We start from the raw sequence: 19948 nt of genomic DNA, 5'->3' as shown, positions 1-19948 counted from the left end.
TTGTTGGTTTTAATAAATTGTGTGTGTGTGTGTGTGTGTGTCTGTAGTCTCTGATGTTCCTGTTCTGCGTGGCGGCCGCTGGTCTGGGATTGAATCTGCTGGGTCTGGCGGTGTACTTGAGCTGCCTGTGCTGCTGCAGGAGAGACGAAGAAGCCGAAGAGACGAAGAAGCCGAACTCCTGCTGTGTTACCTGGGCGGCCGTCGCTGCTGGACTCCTTAGCTGGTGAGTGACCGTGTGTGTGTGTGTCAGGGCTGTGACTATGGGGGCTCCTGGTGGGCCCTCAGACTTCTAATAAGATCAGGTTCTCCAATGGCAGTACAAATACACAACGCTCCTGTTTGACCCTAATGTTCTCAGATGCTGGAGTAGCTGCCTTTATCAGCCATAACATTAAAACCACTGGCAGGTGAAGTGAATAACTGTGATCTGGTTCTAATGGCATCAGTCATTAGGTCAGAAATATTAGTCAGCAAGTAAAGAACAGTCGGTTCTTGAAGGTGATGAAGCAGCAAAAATAGAACCAGACTGTGATGTTCTAGACAATGACTGGGTCAGAACATCTCCAGAACATCAGCAGGCAGGTCTTGTGGGGTGTTCCAGTGGTGTGCAGTGTTCATCACCACCTATCAAAAGTGCTCCAAGGAAGGACAACCGGTGAACCAGCGTCAGGGTCATGGGTGCCCAGGGTTCAATAATATTAAAATATATAATGATTTGTAAGGTCTTCTTTAGAGGGCTGTAGAGTAAGCTGAGGATCTCCTCTGAGGCGTCCAGTCGATCTCGTGATTGATCCGTGAAAAGGTGTGAGAACTGCCGCAGACTTCTCGGCGTCCACCCTCCAAGCTCAGGCGTGTTTTTGTGAGCAGTGGGAATTAAGCTGGGCAGTGAATCGCCCAGACACACCGAATCGACCTCATGACCTGAGAGAAGAGGGAGGCTAGTGTGCTGGAGTGTGAGAGCCAGACGACAGCTATTCAGCTCCGCTACAATGAGCTCCTGAGAAAACCCACAAAGAGCACATTCCTCGCCAGTCTTCTGGAGATCAGGGGCCTGGCTTTGGAAAACTTTCCAAAAAATATATATATATAAGTAAAAATTATTCTTTACGAATTAGTGTTTTCAAATCAATTAATTCCATCGAGTTGCAGGTTGACTGATTCAGATTCTAATTCTTGTACTAAACATCATCAGCAGAAACATCTGAAACAGAAAATAAACATTATTTGCGTCCAGAGTGATGAACAGAGCTGTAGATGATTGTAAACTGTTGGGACCCTGGGAACATCCAGCGTCCACAACGAAGCCCTGAGAACACCAATGTCCAGTATGAATTTTATTAGTAGAACATAAGCAGCTTCTAAGACTGAACTTTGAAGGAACTTCCATGTCCAGAACGAAGCCCTAAGAACATCCATGTCCAGAACGAAGCCCTAAGAACATCCATGTCCAGAACGAAGCCCTGAGAACACCAGCGTCCAGAACAAAGCCCTAGGAATGTATATGTCCAGAACGAAGCCCTGAGAGGGCCGGCGTCCAGAACGAAGCCCTGGAAACGTCCATGTCCAGAACGAAGCCCTGAGAGCACCGACGTCCAGAACGAAGCCCTGAGAGCACCGGCGTCCACTATGAATTATACTAGTATAACATAAGCAGCTCCTAAGACTGAAATTTGAAGGAAAGTCCATGTCCAGAACGAAGCCCTGAGAGCGCAGGGCGTCCAGAGCGAAGCCCTGAGAGCGCAGGGCGTCCAGAGCGAAGCCCTGAGAGCGCAGGGCGTCCAGAGCGAAGCCCTGAGAGCGCAGGGCGTCCAGAGCGAAGCCCTGAGAGCGCAGGGCGTCCAGAACGAAGCCCTGAGAGCGCAGGGCGTCCAGAACGAAGCCCTGTATGAATTATATTAGTATAACATAGGCAGCTTTTAAGGCTGAACATGGAAGGCGTTCCTCAGGTTTCTGTGAGGTTCTCTAGTGGATGAATGGGTTCTGAAGGTGCAGTGCAGTACAGGCTGACTGAAGCTGGCAGCAGTAGCTACCAGGGAACACATTGTGAGCAGAGCAGGGACAGGGCGGCTGCACGTAAGCACAGACCTCACCACGGACCTCACTTACGGGTACAGCGCTCCCTGTCTTCTGGAACAGCAGGAACACCAGTGTGTCCTAACTCAATAAAACCAGAGCACTCTTGCTGCACAGATGACTGTCACGGGATTATCATCAGACCGGCTCATGCAGGAGGCACCTGAATTCAATTTAGGGCCTTCAGACTGGAGTGCTTGTTCAGCAGTGTGTGTGTGTGTGGGATGGAGAGATGATGTAAGGCTAGAGTCAGGGAATGTCGACTGGTTCCTCAGAGGCGTCTGGTCCTGGTGGATTTCCACTGGGTCAGTGTAATTTGTAGGGTTTTTATGGTCACTGTAAAACAGGCTTAGCTCTGTACAACAGCCCTGGCTTCGTCAGGCCTTCACAGCTGTATGTTTTGTTAGCAGCAAACCATCTAATTGGTTTTGTGGCCGGGGTAATCCTACCCTGTGGACAATGTGAGGGAATTAAAGCTGGACACACTTGAGCTGGGTAATTACTGCTCCACAATTGTCAATGAATTGGCTCGGGTGTCAAAATATGAACTGAAATGAAAGACGGTTAACAGGAATAGCTGGAAAATACTGAAGTGATATAAGAACAAACTGTTCTACATCATAGAACATGGTACAGCAGTGTTTGTTGAGGTGTTTATGGGCTAATCTCCTATTCTAGTGTATAGGAGTGTTTATTGAGGTGTTTATGGACTAATATCTCCTATTCTAGTGTATAGGAGTGTTTATTGAGGAGTTTATGGATGGATATCTCTTATTCTAGTGTATGAGTGTTTATTGAGGGTGTTTATGTGCTAATATCTCCTATTCTAGTGTATAGGAGTGTTTATTGAGGGTGTTTATGGGCTAATATCTCCTATTCTAGTGTATAGAAGTGTTTTTTTGAGGGGTTTATGGACTAATATCTCCTAGTGTAAGGGAGTGTTTATTGAGGTGTATATGGACTAATACCTTCTATTCTAGTGAATAGGAGTGTTTTATTGAGGTGTTTATGGACTAATCTCTTATTCTAGTGTATAAAAGTGTTTATTGAGGGTGTTTATGGACTAATCTCCTATTCTAGTGTATAGGAGTGTTTACTGAGGGGTTTATGGACTAATCTCCTATTCTAGTGTATAGGAGTGTTTATTGAGGTGTTTATGGACTAATATCTCTTATTCTAGTGTATAGGAGTTTATTGAGGTGTTTATGGACTAATCTCCTATTCTAGTGTATAGGAGTGTTTATTGAGGTGTTTATGGACTAATATCTCTTATTCTAGTGTATAGGAGTTTATTGAGGTGTTTATGGACTAATATCTCTTATTCTAGTGTATAGGAGTTTATTGAGGTGTTTATGGACTAATATCTCTATTCTAGTGTATAGGTGTTTATTGAGGTGTTTATGGACTAATATCTCTTATTCTAGTGTATAGGAGTGTTTATTGATTGTTTATAGGCTATGAATGAAATGAAATGAAAGGCTCTAAAGCAGATTGCCTAGTCTGGCAGCTCTCTCTTTCTGTACAGGCTATATCTAAATGTCAGTGCATGGTTTCTCCTCGGGGCATTTCTCAGTCTTTCTGCCCTCTCTGCTTGGGTTTGGTTTCTCTCTGCTTCAAGGCCTGATGGTGTTGAGTGCCTGGACTGCCTCCCGAAGCAGAAAAACATGAGACAAACGCTCAGCCATCTGCTCAGCAAATGAAAAGCGATGTTCTGTTTCCTGTTTGGGACTCTGCAGGTCCCGAGTCCTTCCTAATGAACTGAACCACAGCGTCCGCGTTGGGCTTCCTCAGGGCCGTCTGCATGGAAAACAAGACATTTCTCATTTGCCTCGTTCTTTATAATTGCTTGTTCCAGCAAAACATCATAATGATTCCCGCAAATCAGCCGCTTCTAATGCAGGCTTTCCTGCCCCAGAACATTAGATGTTGGGTGCTGGTGCTGTTCTTTTAATGTTGCTATGGTTCCAAACTTTAGATGTTGGGTGCTGGTGCTCTTCTTTTAATGTTGCTACAGTTCCAGAACAGTGTTGGGTGCTGGTGCTGTTCTTTTGATGTTGCTATGGTTCCAAACATTAGGTGTTCTGTTGATGTTGCTATGGTTCCAAACATTAGGTGTTGGGTGCTGGTGCTGTTCTGTTGATGTTGCTATGGTTCCAAACTTTAGGTGTTGGGTGCTGGTGCTGTTCTGTTGATGTTGCTATGGTTCCAAACATTAGGTGTTCTGTTGATGTTGCTATGGTTCCAAACATTAGGTGTTGGGTGCTGGTGCTGTTCTGTTGATGTTGCTATGGTTCCAAACATTAGGTGTTCTGTTGATGTTGCTATGGTTCCAAACATTAGGTGTTGGGTGCTGGTGCTGTTCTGTTGATGTTGCTATGGTTCCAGAACATTAGATGTTGGGTGCAGGTGCTGTCCTTTTGATGTTGCTACGGTTGCAGAACATTAGGTGTTGTGTGCTGGTGCTGTTCTTTTGATGTTGCTATGGTTCTAGAGCATTAGGTGTTTGGGTGCTGGTGTCGTTCTTTTGATGTTGCAATTATAAGGAAAGATCCTACCAGTGCTGTTCTTTTGATGTTGCTATGGTTCCAAACATTAGGTGTTGGGTGCTGGTGCTGTTCTGTTAATGTTGCTATGGTTCCAGAACAGTGTTGGGTGCTGGTGCTGTTCTTTTAATGTTGCTACAGTTCCAGAACAGTGTTGGGTGCTGGTGCTGTCCTTTTGATGTTGATACGGTTGCAGAACATTAGGTGTTGTGTGCAGGTGCTGTCCTTTTGATGTTGCTATGGTTGCAGAACATTAGGTGTTGGGTGCTGGTGCTGTTCTTTTGATGTTGCTATGGTTCTAGAGCATTAGGTGTTTGGGTGCTGGTGTCATTCTTTTGATGTTGCAATTATAAGGAAAGATCCTACCAGTGCTGTTCTTTTGATGTTGCTATGGTTCCAAACATTAGGTGTTCTGTTGATGTTGCTATGGTTCCAAACATTAGATGTTGGGTGCTGGTACTGTTCTGTTAATGTTGCTATGGTTCCAGAACAGTGTTGGGTGCTGGTGCTGTTCTGTTGATGTTGCTATGGTTCTAGAACATTAGGTGTTTGGGTGCTGGTGCTGTTCTGTTGATGTTGCTATGGTTCTAGAACATTAGGTGTTTGGGTGCTGGTGCTGTTCTGTTGATGTTGCTATGGTTCTAGAACATTAGGTGTTTGGGTGCTGTTCTTTTGATGTTGCTATGGTTCTAGAACATTAGGTGTTGGGTGCTGGTGGTGTTCTTTTGATGTTGCAATTATAAGGAAAGATCCTACCAGTGCTGTTCTTTTGATGTTGCTACAGTTCTAGAACATTAGGTGTGGGGTGCAGGTGCTGTTCTTTTGATGTTGCAATTATAAAGAATGATCCAACTGGTGCTGTTCTTTTAATGTTGCTACAGTTCCAGAACATTAGTGAATTTAAAGGTTTTTCACACTCTTAAATAACCTTTCGTAGCACCTTCATATTTAATAGTTTAGGTAATCAATAATTACGCCAATATTCATACATTTTCACTTTTCTTCATAATGTGAATCTGGCAGTTCATGTTTCTCCAGATTTTCAATGAGCCAATGGATATGCTCCAAAATGGCTTGTAATTGAATCTTTTTACATTGACTTCCATTGAAAGTTAAGGCCCTTGTTCCTTCTCCTGTAAAGTTAGTTTTTTCAGATGCAGTGATTTTTCTAGACGGTATGTGTGGTGAGTCCCGTCCTGGTTAGAGTAGCTGTGATTGGAGAGGTCCCTGCTGTAGAACGTAGAGGTCTGATGGACGGACTGACTGAAAAAGCAACACCGACTCGAAGCCTCTGAACATTTTAATAGATCTCAGTTTAGAAAGCTTTTTTATTTTCTAACTCTGAGGCGAGCTAAATTTAGTCACATTGCCCTTTTGAGAGCACCCTGGGCTGGAGCTGGAGCTGGAGCTGGCTTTGCTTTTTGATCACAGATGCGTTTATAAGTGCTGTTGCTGTCAGGCTAACCAGTGGCAAACCTCAGAGCTTAAATTGTCCTCGGGAAGCGGCTGTGTTCTTCAGACGGCGTGGGAGAACAACGGGAGAACATCTTGCCCATCTTTTGTTTAGTTTAGCCAGTGAATGAATCCCCATATTTGGACCTTCAGCTTTTGTCCATGATGATGCAGGCTCACGGCATCGCTGACGGATTGGACCCGGCCATGGACCGGGCCTGGAATACTAATGACTTGGAAAACTGTTGACTTGAGGCTTGACGACGGTGCTGCTTAATGCACTTGGTAGCGTGTGAGGCCGAGTCGGGAATAAACACAGGCTAAAACTGTTGACGCTTATGATGAATTACAGTCAATCTAAGCAGCCTTCTGTTACTCTAATCTCCTTTGTGGTGTAAATGGCCATATAAATCAGCTGTGTGTGTGTGTGTGTGTGTGTGTGTGTGTGTGTGTGTGTGTGTGTGTGTGTGTGAGTGAGTGAGTGAGAGAGAGAGAGAAGAGAACACTACAGCACTGAGACAGGAATGTTGGACTTGTTCCCAGTGCTCGACAATACAGCGCCTTCTGTCCAGCAGTGTGAGCGCAGGGCGCTCTGTGGGCAGCATCCCGTACGGCATTCCCTCCTCCGTGCTTTAGCCTCGTTGGCCTGGGTGTGATTTCTGTGTAGCTGGAATGGTGTGCTGACCTACTCTGTTTGATTAGGTGTTGCCATGGTTGGAGGACGTCCGGTGTTGGTAGTGGTTGTGGTGTTCTGGTGATGGTGTTTGGGGTGATGGGGTGTTGATGTCCTGGTGGTGTTGTCATGGTTGGTCTGGTCATTTGGTGTGCTGTTGGTTTCTAAAAAAGGTTAAGGTTAAGGTCCTGGTGATGTTACCATGGTGGCAAGACATTTGGTTTTGGGTGATGTTGATGTCCTGTTGATGTTGCCATGGTTGATCCTTATAAGATTTTGTTTGGTGTTGGCTACTAAAACTGGTGTTGGGTAGTGTTAAGGTCCTGGTGATGTTGCCATGGTTGCAGGGTGCTAGGTGTGAGATGATTTGATGGCGTTGATGTCTTGTTGTTGTTACCATGGTGGCAGGACGTTAGGTGTCTGGTGATGTTGGTGTCCTGGTGGTGCTGCCATGGTGGCAGGGTGTTAGGTGTTGGTGTGATGTTGGTGTCCTGGTGGTGTTGCCATTGTGGCAGGACATTAGGTGTTGGGTGGTGTTGCCATGGTTGCAAGGCGTTGGGTGTTGGTGTCCTGGTGGTGATGCCATGGTGGCAGGACGTTAGGTGTCGGGTGATGTTGGTGTCCTGGTGGCAGGACGTTAGGTGTTGGTGCCCAGGTGGTGTTGCCATGGTGGCAGGACGTTGGGGGTTGGGTGATGTTGGTGTCCTGGTGGTGTTGCCATGGTGGCTGGACGTTTCGTGTTGGGTGATGTTTGTATCCTGGTGGTGTTGCAATGGTGGCAGGACGCTAGGTGTGAGGTGTTGGGTGGTGTTGATGTTGCCATGGTGGCAGGTGGCTAGGTGTTAGGTTTTCAGTAAAGCTATAGTACATGGACAAAAGTATTGGGACACTTGCTCATTCGTTATTTCTTCTGTAATTGAGGGTATTAAAAAGAGCTGATCCTGCTTCTGTTGGAGGAACTGTCTCTACTGTCCAGAGAAGACAGCTTTCTACTAGATTTTGGAGGAGGGGGCATTGCTTTGAGGATTTGATTGCAATCAGCGACAAAAGCTTCATGACCCCCAACTCTCCAGCTCATCCCAAAAAATCACTAAAACAGGGCCCACGATCTCACAGGCTTAATTCTGTTGTAGCAGCTTCAGTTCAGCCAGATACCTAAAATTGCCCGGCGTGGTCAGTGTCAAAATACGGAGATGGGCATCAACACCAAGTCAAGACTTGCAGTCAGTCTGCAATTCTACATGACTGTGCGTTGATGGACCTGCTGCTGTTTGTTCTGGTCAAGGTTAAAAGGTCAGTAGTGTGATTCCCAGGGCACCCATGTGTGCTGGACATTCTGGCCAGTCTGGAAATGTATAGTCTATATTTCCGGTCATGGAAATGTCCTGAAACCTATATCAGATCATGCAAAGAGTATATAGATTATGGAGGAGCATTGCTGTGAGGATTTGATTGCATCCAGCGACAAAGGTATTGGTGAGGTCAGGGTGTTGGATGGAGCATCACCACTCCACCGCATCCCCAATCCCCCAGCTTGTCAAGTGGAACCACTTGAGGTACACAGAGGTACTCTACATACCGTCCCGTTCTGGAGCAGGGCACTGTTTAACCAAGCCTGGGGGCAGCATTCGGTTTGAATCGGGACGTCCCAGCGCTGCAGCTGTTGTGGAGACTGTAGAAGATGGGTATGCATCACGTTCCCGGGGGGCAGCTCCTACCTTCGACTTCAGTACTTTTACAGTTACAGCGTCGTTCTTATTGAGCGAGACCGCCGATACACCTTCATTATATATTCACCTGAAATTCAAAAATTTACCCCAAAAAAGCGAGGAGGGATGCAGGTCATCTGAAGATCAGCACCATCTGGGCACTTGTAGTGTGTGATTCACTACAGCGATGATTGATGAGGGAAGCTATTGGCAACTCACCCTTGAAACCCAGGCTGCACACTCCAGCTTTCATCTGGATCCCCCCCCCCCCTCCACCCCCAACCGGAAAGGGGGAACAGATGGTTGCTCATTTATGTATAAGTAACGGAGTCTCTATTCAAGTCACGGCCTACGCTCACTGTAGCTGTTCATTAATTTCAACACCCGAGCAATTAGCGAGGAATGAACACACTGAAGCGTCAGCAGACAGCAGAACAGTCCCAACCGAAAGCTCGACTCCATCTGCGAAGACATAAGGAAGATTTTACGAGGTCAACAAACAAAGCACAGCTGCTCGAAAACAGGACACGGCCAATACAAATCCAGCCTTTCTGCATGCGCCGATTCCACTCACCAGGTGATCGTCACAGCCGTCGTGATCTGCATGAGCTGGGAACATAGTTTTATTTGGACAAAAGTATTGGGACGCCTGCTCTCGCCAGCTTTTTCTTCTGTAATCACAGGTTTTAAAAAGAGCTGATCTCTATCTCTACTGTTCAGAGAAGAAGGCTTTCTGCTAGATTTTGGAGTAGAGCGTTGCTGTGAGGATTTGATTGCATTCAGCGACTGCAAGAGCGCGAGTAAGAGTCACAACTTCACCGTATCCCCAACCTCCTCAACCGATCCCAAAAGTACTGGGTGGAGCACCATCCACTGCTCCACAGCTCAACGCTGCTGGGGGGCTTCATACCCCTTTAGCCCACGCCTGGCATTAGGCAGCATGGTGCCAACAGGCTCATGTTTCTCTGCTCCAGTGAGGCCAGCTCTACTCCACAGGGACTGGACAAGCTGTGCGTGTTAGAAGGGGTGTCCACAAACATTTGGACACATAGAGTACTTATATATAATGTGATTGATTGATGATGTAGTGAGATCATGCATATTATACTGTGTGTACTGAACAAGCAGTACGATGCATCAGCGTTGTTTAACCCCCCCATAGGTCAACGGTTCTGCTTCTCTCGGGTCGGAAAAATATTGATGCATTGTGATTTATCGAAGTATCGCGATGATATGTTTTGCAATACTGTATTGATTTAAAAAACACAGTATTGATTATTGGCGAATAGTTTAGATGTAAAGATGGGTGGCAGGCAATGGTTCATTTTGTGTTGTGTTTAAACCCCGACCACTAGATGGCAGTGTAGTACTCAGAGTTTATGCATATGACAGTGTTTTATGTATGGCACTACTAATGGTGTGTTACTGTGGCAAAATCAATAACTCAATCAATCAATAAATGATCACCTTGCAGCATTGCAACATATTCAATCATAACCCTCGTCATGGCATGTGTACTGTGTGGTCTTCGATTCGTCCTTTTGCCTGGGATACCCACGAACGTCTGACTGTTGACGAACGTCTGACTGTTGATGAACGTCTGTCTGGGCTGTTTTCAGTCAGTGGAGCTCCTCCTGTGTTTTCCGATGCTGAGATACACGGCAATACTCCAGAAACTGACCTGAACACCCCTCATTTCGAGACCACCACGCCCATCAGCGTAGATATACTCCCAAGCAGCGCTGCTGATTAACCGACGCAGTGACAGTAGACTGTTGGCGGGGTGTAAGATAGGATGCTGTTCCACATACGAGGCTCACTGGTGTCAGAGCTGCCGCTGGAGATGGACAGTCGTGAGGGGTTCTGGGAGAGTGTTACATAATGGCTATAGAGAGAGGAGGAGTCGAGCTGCGAGTGAAGACAGTGAAAGCTCGCGCATATGGGAAACGTATTAAATTATTCAACATCTCTTTAATTAGTGATGAACATATCCATAAATAGACCGTACATCTTCTGTAGATAGATAGATAGATAGATACTTCATTGATCCCGAAGGACATTTAGCAGCCATTAGCAATTTAGTAGCAATTGCACAATACAATAATAATAATAAATAGCAATAAATAGAAAAATAAATAAATAAATATAAATTGTGTGTGTATGTGTGTGTGTGTGTGTGTGTGTGTATATATATATATCTGTGTGTGTGTATATATAATGTATAATTATATTAATATAATTAGTGTTAGCAATGCCAGATAACTCTACCAGGATTTGCTTCAGTTGGCTAGCATTAGCTTTTAGCCACTCTCATATGTATATATGTATGTGTGTGTGTATGTATATATATATACATATATGTGTGTATATATATGTGTATATATACACACACAATTATGTATGTTTTTCTTTACACACATATTTTAATATAATATATATTTACACATTTATATATCCACACACACACCGGCAAAAATAAATAAATGAATGTTATTATAATATATATATACACATTTATATAGCCTTTATTTATATATATATATATATATATATATATATATATATATATATATATATATATATATATATATATATATATATATATAGAGAGAGAGAGAGAGAGAGAGGTAAAGATAATATATATAATATACTGGGTTCTCTGGAGCGATGGGTGGTGGTGCTCCATCCAATACTTTTTGGATGAGTTGGAGGTGGGGTGGTGATCATGTGGTCATCCAACATCCTGTCCTCACTAATACCTTTGTCGCTGTATGCAGTTAAATCCTCACAGCAATGCTCCTTCATAATCTAGTAGAAAGCCTACCCTTGACTCCAACATCAAAAAAGCAGGATACTCTCTATCTAATGCCCTTGATTTCAGAAGAAACAATGAACGAGCAGGTGTCCCAATACTTTTGTCAATATAGTGTATTTGCTGATGTGTTGTTGGAAGTTTGGAAGAGCAGAAGAAGCTCCAGTGTCTCCATTACTATGAAGATTTGCACATGAACCGTATCCGGTAACGCTGACCCTCTTCCCATACTCCTGGGTAGGTGTCAGGCTGTGGAGGCTTGAGGGTTGGAGGCCGTGTGACCGTCTCCTGTTTTCCTTCCAGCTCCTTCAGCAGTCGCTCTTCATCACGGGTGGATGCACTTCTGCAGCTTACCCAGAGGGCTTCCCACTAACAACTTTACTGTTGTCCTCATTATAATAGTTAGCCCTGTTCCAGGCCATGCTTCCTGCCCTCCGTCAGATACGTAACTCCGTCTGAGCTTCAGATGGGAAACGGCTGCTGGGCTGAGTGTGTGGGTCTTACGTGGCATTTAGAGACCCTTAGCTCACTGAGGACCTTACTCAGTCCTCACAAGACCCCCAAAGCTAAAAGCATCGCTGTGCTTTTATTCAGCCTAATGGAAGCCCTCGTTCCGTGCAGGCTTTTGAGGCCGGGAATTTTTCAAGGGAGTCTTTAAGTTGTGGGAAATGCTCAGGTGTCTTTAACCACCCTGTTTACCACCCTGTTATTTTACCTGTAGCTCTGCTCTGATTAGCTGGTTTCTGGCCCTAGTGGTGGTTAGCCGTTTAGCCTTGCCTCGACTCACTTCCTCGGATATGATGCCGCTTTTGGCTTTCTCGAGTCTTACCGGTAAAACCGGTGAGCCGGTGCTTTCCTTCCTGATGGGAGTACAGCGCCAGTATGGTTCAGCTGGGATGGTAAAAGCTAGCTTAAGCTAGAGATAGCTTTTAGCCTTGCATAGCTCTCCGTTCGCCTCCCTGGCTTTCACTTTCATGAGGTTGAGCTTGTGCGGACGCTGGCACAGGACATGCCGGAAAACACCTAATGGCGATCTAAATTGAGGGGAAAGTGGGTTAATTAATTAATTAATTAATTAATGCTAATTGGGCCGCAGTGTGTGCTCGTTCTGAGCTCTCGCTAATGTTAAAGTGCTCCGGCAGGCCCGCTTCATCTCGTAATGACGCTGGCCGGCGTTAGCGCCTCTCTAAGTGATGGAAAAGTCATTTCAATTAGCGAGGTGAGGAGCTTTTTATAGAGAGCAGATCAGAACCTCCAGGGACCTTTTTTTTTTTTTTTAGCGCCGGCTGCGGGGATGACGGCTGATCGTTGGAATTGCTGTTCAGCGGTGGTGGTCTGCTGGAGGCTCTTCAGACAGAGGCACGCTTCAGACCTCTGCTCTTCACTAGCCTGAGCAACCGACTGCCTCAAATGCCTCACTGTACGCCCTGCTATACATACTAGAAGTGGTCGAGATGTCCAAATGTTTGTGGACACGCCTTGTAGTGAGTGCATTCAGTTGCTGACACAGGTGTGCAAATGCTTGACATGTAGCTCGTCTAGTCCCTGTAGAGAAGTACTGCCAATAGAATAGGACTCCCTCGAGCAGATTAATAAATATGACCCTACCGGCACCATGCTGACCAATGCCAGGTTGAGTCCCGAGGCTCCAGTATGCCCGATAACTCCTCAAGGACTTGCTTCGGTTGGCTAGCATTAGCTTTTAGCCACTCCCAAGACTCCATCATGCCTGATAACTGCACCAGGACTTGCTTTGGTTGGCTAGCATTAGCTTTTAGCCACTCCCAAGACTCCAGCATGCCAGATAACACTACCAGTACTTGCTTCGGTTGGCTAGCACTAGCTTTTAGCCACTTTTAAGGCTCCAGCACGGCAGATAAGTGCACCAGGACTTGCTTCGGTTGGCTAGCATTAGCTTTTAGCCACTCCCAAGACTCCAGCATGTTGGACAACTGCACCAGGACTTGCTTCGGTTGGCTAGCATTAGCTTTTAGCCACTCCCAAGACTCCAGCATGTTGGACAACTGCACCAGGACTTGCTTCGGTTGGCTAGCATTAGCTTTTAGCCACTCCCAAGACTCCAGCATGTTGGACAACTGCACCAGTACTTGCTTCGGTTGGCTAGCATTAGCTTTTAGCCACTTTTAAGGCTCCAGCACGGCAGATGAGTGCACCAGGACTTGCTTCGGTTGGCTAGCATTAGCTTTTAGCCACTCCCAAGACTCCAGCATGCCAGATAGCTCTACCAGGACTTGCTTCGGTTGGCTAGCATTAGCTTTTAGCCACTTTTAAGGCTCCAGCACGGCAGATAAGTGCACCAGGACTTGCTTCGGTTGGCTAGCATTAGCTTTTAGCCACTCCCAAGACTCCAGCATGTTGGACAACTGCACCAGGACTTGCTTCGGTTGGCTAGCATTAGCTTTTAGCCACTCCCAAGACTCCAGCATGTTGGACAACTGCACCAGTACTTGCTTCGGTTGGCTAGCATTAGCTTTTAGCCACTCCCAAGACTCCATCATGCCTGATGACTGCACCAGGACTTGCTTCGGTTGGCTAGCATTAGCTTTTAGCCACTCCCAAGGATCCATCATGTTGGACAACTGCACCAGTACTTGCTTCAGTGGTTAGCATTAGCTTTTAGCTGCCACCAAAGCTCCAGCACTGGTTGTCCTTTCTTTGAGCACTGCACACTGGGAACACTGCACAGGTTTTGGAGATATTCTGAAGTGTACTAATGTTATGGCTGATGGGTTTTGGTCACATGTTATAATCACTGTGGCAGTGATGCCATGGCTCAGCTTCAGAAGATGCTGATCTGACCAGCGGATCAGGGAAAGCAGGCTGGATGGTGCAGCGCTATATTTGCTGCACCTCATTAAAGTATTATTTGAGTGGGCCGCCCCGCTGAGAGGGGGCTCTGTAATGAAGAAGTGTAGACGTCAGAGCGGATTATGCTATATGCTTTCTGACTCCACTTCACAATAGATTAGTTATGCCTGAGCAGGCTTACACGCTTTTCCCACATGAGGCTCGGGCTTCCAGGGGCGAAGAAAGTTCTGCCTGGGCCAGTGGCTACTGGATAAGCTGCATGAATTAGCCCTAAAAAGCTAGCAGTCTTCATCATTTCTGATCTGTGGCAATGATGTTAACCTATCACCTCCTTCCCGTCTGCTTGCAGCATCGCGGTCGGAGTGGGATTCTACGGCAACAGCGAGACCAATGATGGGGTGTACCAGCTGACCTACTCCCTCTACAATGCTAATCACACGCTAGCAGGAGTGGAAAACCTGGTGAGTAGGACGGATCTGGACCAACATCTGGCTCGAGTTAACTGAACCAGCATCTGGAGGAAGAGGAGTGTCAAGAAGTCAAAGGGGTTAAAGGATTAAAATAGTACTAAATTGACAAAAGTATTGGGACATTCAGATTTCAGAAGGAAATCAGCGTTTTGGATTCTTTAAAACAAATGAATTAAAATAAAGGGGTGGTAAAAAAAAAAAAAACGCATCTCCGTATTTTCACCCCAGCTAAAGTCACACTTTTATTATTTATAAGTCAAACAGCTTAGATGCTCAGTAAAGGCATTTAGTGGTACACTGTATTGTGGGACAAAAGTATTGGGACACCTGCTCTTTCATTGCGTCTTCTGAAGTCATGGGTGCTTTTGTTGGAGTAACTCTCCAGTCTCTTCTGTCCAAGAATAAAGAAAGCCGCCTTCTAGATTTTGGAGGAGCATTGCTGTGAGCATTTGATGGCACTCAAGCATTACAAGAGCATTAGCGAGGTCAGAATGTTGGATAATCACCACCCCACCGCATCCCAAAAGTACTAGATGGAGCTCAACCACCATCATTCCAGAGAACACAGTTCTTCCACTGCTCCACAGCTTAATGCTGAGGAGGGGCTTCATACCCCTCTAGCCCACGACTGGTATTGGGCAGCATGGTGCCAATAGGTTCATGATGTTTATCTGCTCCAGAGAGAGAGTCCTATTCTATTGGCAGTACTTCTCTACAGAGATTAGACTAGCTGTGTGTGTGTGTGCATTTGCCCTTCCGTTGTGTTGTAACAGAAACATAAAAATATAAAAAATAATTCATTAAAAAAAATGAAAAACCTCTGACCTCATTAACACTCTTGTGCCTGAATGCAATCAAATCCTCACAGCAATGCTCCACCAAAATCTAGCAGAAAGCCGCCTTCCCTGGACAGTAGAGACAGTTACTCCAACAAAAGCAGGATCAGCTCTTTAATACCCTTGATTTCAGAAGAAACAATAACTGAGCAGGTGCCAAAAAACAAAAAACAAAAAACCAGTGGTGCAGTGGTGTCTGATACTCTGTGTCTGATACTAAGGCTAGCTAGCAGATCCAAAACCACTGGAAAAACCTTTAAACTCAGCTTTCTGTGCTTTTAACAGCAGCCGCTCGGTCATAAGTGACCAGTCACTCGAGCCGGTCTCGTCTCGTTTATAAATGGGCTTAAGTTCAGTCAATATGGAGACCATAGTACTCTTCTCTTCGCCTGAGTACTCTCAGAAGAGGAGGGTCTTCAGTCTGGGTTTGAGGACAGCGAGCGTTGGACTCTGCTGTTCGGACACCCAGGGGAAGTTCGTTCCACCACTTCGGTGCAGGACAGTAAAAAGTCTGGACGCTCGTCTTCCGTGGATCTTAAAGGATGGCGGGTCGAGCCGAGCAGTACTTGAAGCTGGAAGGGCTCTTGGTGCAGATCAGGCTTTTGACCATCGCCCTCAAGTACGGAGGGGCTGGCTGGTCCAGAGTCAGGGGTCAGAATGACCCGTGCCGCTGCATTCTGGGGAATTTGCAGGGGCCTAAAAGGGAGACCAGGGAGAAGAGAGACTGAACAAGCACCTGGGCGACTCTCTAGAGGAAGAGGAAGGGTCGAATTCTCCGGATGTTGTACAGGAGGAATCTGCAGGACCGCTCGAGATGATGTAACGGTACGAAAAAAGTGTGTGAGGCAGCAGAAACACTCTCACACACTTGCACGGCCCTCACGCTCCAGTGGGAATAACTAGGCCGTGCCCTGAGATACAGAAACAGGGTTTTTCACTCTTTCTGAAGGAACAGCCCCCTCACTGCGGGACGTCTGGACGGGACGGCTCCATCTACCTCTGTCTGAATCTCTCCGCTTGACGTGCTCCGGACTGACGTCACCACTGAGATGCTTCACAGTGTAGCTCTGCAGACTGAACGAACGCTCTGCCTCTCTGGGTTGAAGTCGGGCAGGAAAATGAAGCGAGTGTGGGGGGGGTGGTGGTGCTGAGGGAGAGGCAGTGGAAGGAGGTCAGAGACGAGGTATCCGGGACACTGAGGATGTGTGTCTATGAATAGGCTGTGTACCTTTCCTACATCCTTACATTTCAAGGCTACTAGTGAGTACAGCCACTCCCCCCTCCCCTCTACTGAGCATCCACTGCTTCACATGGTTCTTTAAGGGATACCATAGAGGAACCACTTTTCCATAGGTTCCATAGAAAAGCATTTTGTGAATGTGAAGAACCTTTCCGAGGTCTAAAGAACGCTCACTTGATATAAAGGTTCCTTATGAAATTCATAAGAAATACAGTGTTACTGCACCCGCTAGAACCAACATGACCACCGTCCTCTGAAGGGATTCCTGCACCTTTTAGAACCAGCATTACTGAGTATTGGTTACACCTTTTAGAACCAATATTGCTCACCACCGCCCTCTAAAGGTGTTTTTCCACCTTTTAGAACCGGTGTTACTGACCATTGGTTTCACCTTTTAGAACCGGAATGACTGACCACTTCCCTCTAAAGGTGCTACTGCATCTTTTAGAACAGGTATTATTGACCACTGGTTCCACCTTTTAGAACCAGTATTACTGACCACCGCCCTCTAAAGGTTTTACTTTTTTTAACAGGTGTTATTCACTACTGCCCTCTAAGTGTTTCTTCTCCTTTTAGAACCGGTGTTACTGACCATTGGTTCCACCTTTTAGAGCCGTTATTATTGACCACCACCCTCTAAAGGTGTTTCTCCTCCTGTTTGAACCATCATTGCTGACCACCGCCTTCTAAAGGTCTTACTGCACCTTTTAGAAGCAGTATTACTGACCATTGGTTTCACCTTTTAGAACCGACCACTGCCCTCTAAAGGTGTTTCTCCACCTGTTAGAACCTGCATGTACCGGCATCGCTGAACCGTTTTTGGTGTTTTGGACGTTCCTCCTGCTTCTTCATTGTCTGTACTGTGGGGGTCTCTTCCCGGGGGAGGCAGTGGGCTCTGTTCTGTGGTGCAGTGCCCCCCCCCCCCCCTTTTTCTCTCTCTCTCTGTCTCTGTCTCTGTCTCTGTCTCTCTCTCTCTCTCTGTCTCTGTCTCTGTCTCTCTCTCTCTCTCTGTCTCTGTCTCTCTCTCTCTCTCTCTCTCTTTCTCTCTGTGTCTCTCTCTCTCTCTCTCTCTCTGTCTCTGTCTCTCTCTCTCTCTCTCTCTCTGCCGTGAAATTGCGTAATTACCATCCGTGGATTAAACTGCATTTAAATTCATTTAGACTGGCAGTGTCTCAACGGAGACGGAATTAGCGCTCACTCTGCTCCCAGTTAGAGAAGATCTGTGGGGAAGACGGACATGAGAAGAAAATGTTATTGTTTTTAATAACTACTGAAATTAAACCAGTCACATGGTCTTAAATACACATTTCATAATAAAGACCCATCTTTTATGATTATTAGTATCATTATAATTATTATTATTATTATTATTATTGTGTTCATGTATTTAAATGTATTTTTAAGCATCGTTTTGCTGGAATTTGTGGTTTTTGCTCTTGGGCTCCCCCTACAGCTGGGAGTGTAATTCCCTTTTACTCCGCTGCTATAAATAATCACTTTCATTAGATAGGGCATCCCCATCAAATGAATGCATTCATCTACTTAAAGCGGCATTATTGCTGAAAATTATTGCAAATGCACATACACAGCTTGTCTAGTCCAGTGCAGGTGTCCCAATACTTTTGGGACGGCCCTGTTGTGAAAAGTGCTGAACTGAATTAAAGCCTTCACACTTTGCTTCACGTAATTTTCAGTCACGTGGTCTGACTTTATTGATGCTATTACAAGTGAAAGGGTCATTTCGCTGCTCGGTGTGGGAGCAATGCAGCGCCGGCAGCTGAGCAGCTTCCCCTGGGGGGCATGAGGGGTGACCCAGGAATACCCTGTTGGTCCTGGAATTTGAACCAGCGACCTTCTGATTACTGTCTCACCCCTACATACACAACACTGGCTGCTTTATATATTTATAATACTATTATATAGTATATATTTATACATATACATTCACACAATTAATTAATTAATTAGCGTGTGATTGTGTACACCGGGCAGTTTGAGGGTAAAACAGTGATTCAGCATCTGTTCTGCCCCCTTTTTCTCTCCAGGCTGCTCTGCAAGGGGGTAGCCTCCATCCATGTGCTCTACCAATTTATGTTTTTAATTAAGTTAACGTAACACGCTTTTTCCTTTTTTTCACCCAATGTTAAAAAATATATATTAATAATAATTATTATAATTTAATATGTAATAATATAATCTGTTTATATATATATATATATATATAAAATGCATATATTGCTGCTGGAGCTCTCAGCTTGTCCAGAAATTCATGTGTACAGCTGTCCATGAGGGGGCGCTCTGTGAATCCCGGTCATGCTGCTAACCATCGGCAGCTGAGGTCTATAGAGAGCACAGTTGGCCTTAATCTCTCCAGGGTGGGTAGGTGGCGCTCTTCCCCCCCCCCCCCCCCAACATCGCTTTGTTGCGGTGCCGGCAGTCACTGGCGTCTGCTGGTGCGTTGGAGCCTGCGGTGCTTCCCCTCGTTGGTTGGCACGTTGGTTGGTTGCCCGGTGATGCTCGCCCACCCTCACTGGTGATTGGGGCCGGGGGGGGCGGGGGCTATGTACAGGTTGAGTACTTGGCAGGGGGACATCGGATGTTGACCTGCATGCTGCTTATGTAATATTTGATGTTTCGGCTCATGGCCTTGAGTTCTTCTCACACTCCTTTGCAGAGCTCCTGGGGGACGAGTGTGTGCTGTGGTTTGGATTAGGTCGGGTCGAGAGCAGCTGCACACTTGTGCTGTTATGGAGAAGGGGATTAATTCTCCATCTGCACCTAATGGGGATTAACTCCTCTCTAACTCACACACTCGGCCCCAAACCCAAAGCCTGAGACCGACCCGGAGGCAGCTGGACCCGCCCCACCCCTGCAGTCTGAGTCAGCACACTGCAGTGAACCGGCTGACCTCAGGCCTGCGCGTCAGGGTTGACACACACTGGACTGTCCAGGGAGATTTCCCACGGTCAGTTTAAATGTATCTGTGCTGCTGGGTCAGGAGGTCAGTGCAGATGAGGGATGTGAAGTGGCTTCCAAATCCTCTTCAGCGTTTAGCCTAATCTCAGGCCATGTCCTCAAACTCTCCGATTTTAGAGTTACGTTATGACCTTGTTGCTGATTGAGGGGTGTTACTGTAGTCTTGATTGTGTGCACTAGGGGGCGCTCTCTAATGGAAATGTGACATTGTTATTATTGTACTACTCTTTTAAAGTAGTGTTCATTAGTTAGCTTTTTTAGTTTAACACTGGAAACTACGATGCTAATATAGCTAACAACTAATATGTACACCAATTAGCATGCTAACTGTGCTA

The 19948-nt window shown here is 45.9% G+C and overlaps 1 protein-coding gene across 2 annotated transcripts in view; it reads left to right on the top strand.

The window, feature by feature from the left end:
- Positions 1–19948, top strand: part of LOC140544314 (protein tweety homolog 2-like) — a 77105-nt gene that overhangs the window by 28562 nt on the left and 28595 nt on the right. For both annotated transcript variants that reach the window (XM_072667795.1, XM_072667796.1), the window contains exons 2-3: positions 48–223; positions 14441–14552. In XM_072667795.1, the coding sequence (XP_072523896.1) occupies positions 48–223; positions 14441–14552 (288 nt within the window). The remainder of the gene's footprint in view (positions 1–47; positions 224–14440; positions 14553–19948) is intronic.

The sequence above is a fragment of the Salminus brasiliensis genome, chromosome 22 (assembly GCF_030463535.1).
Source record: "Salminus brasiliensis chromosome 22, fSalBra1.hap2, whole genome shotgun sequence".
Lineage (NCBI taxonomy): Eukaryota > Metazoa > Chordata > Actinopteri > Characiformes > Bryconidae > Salminus > Salminus brasiliensis.
The sequence above is the reverse complement of the archived record's forward strand: the minus strand, read 5'-3'. Positions and strand labels throughout refer to the sequence as shown.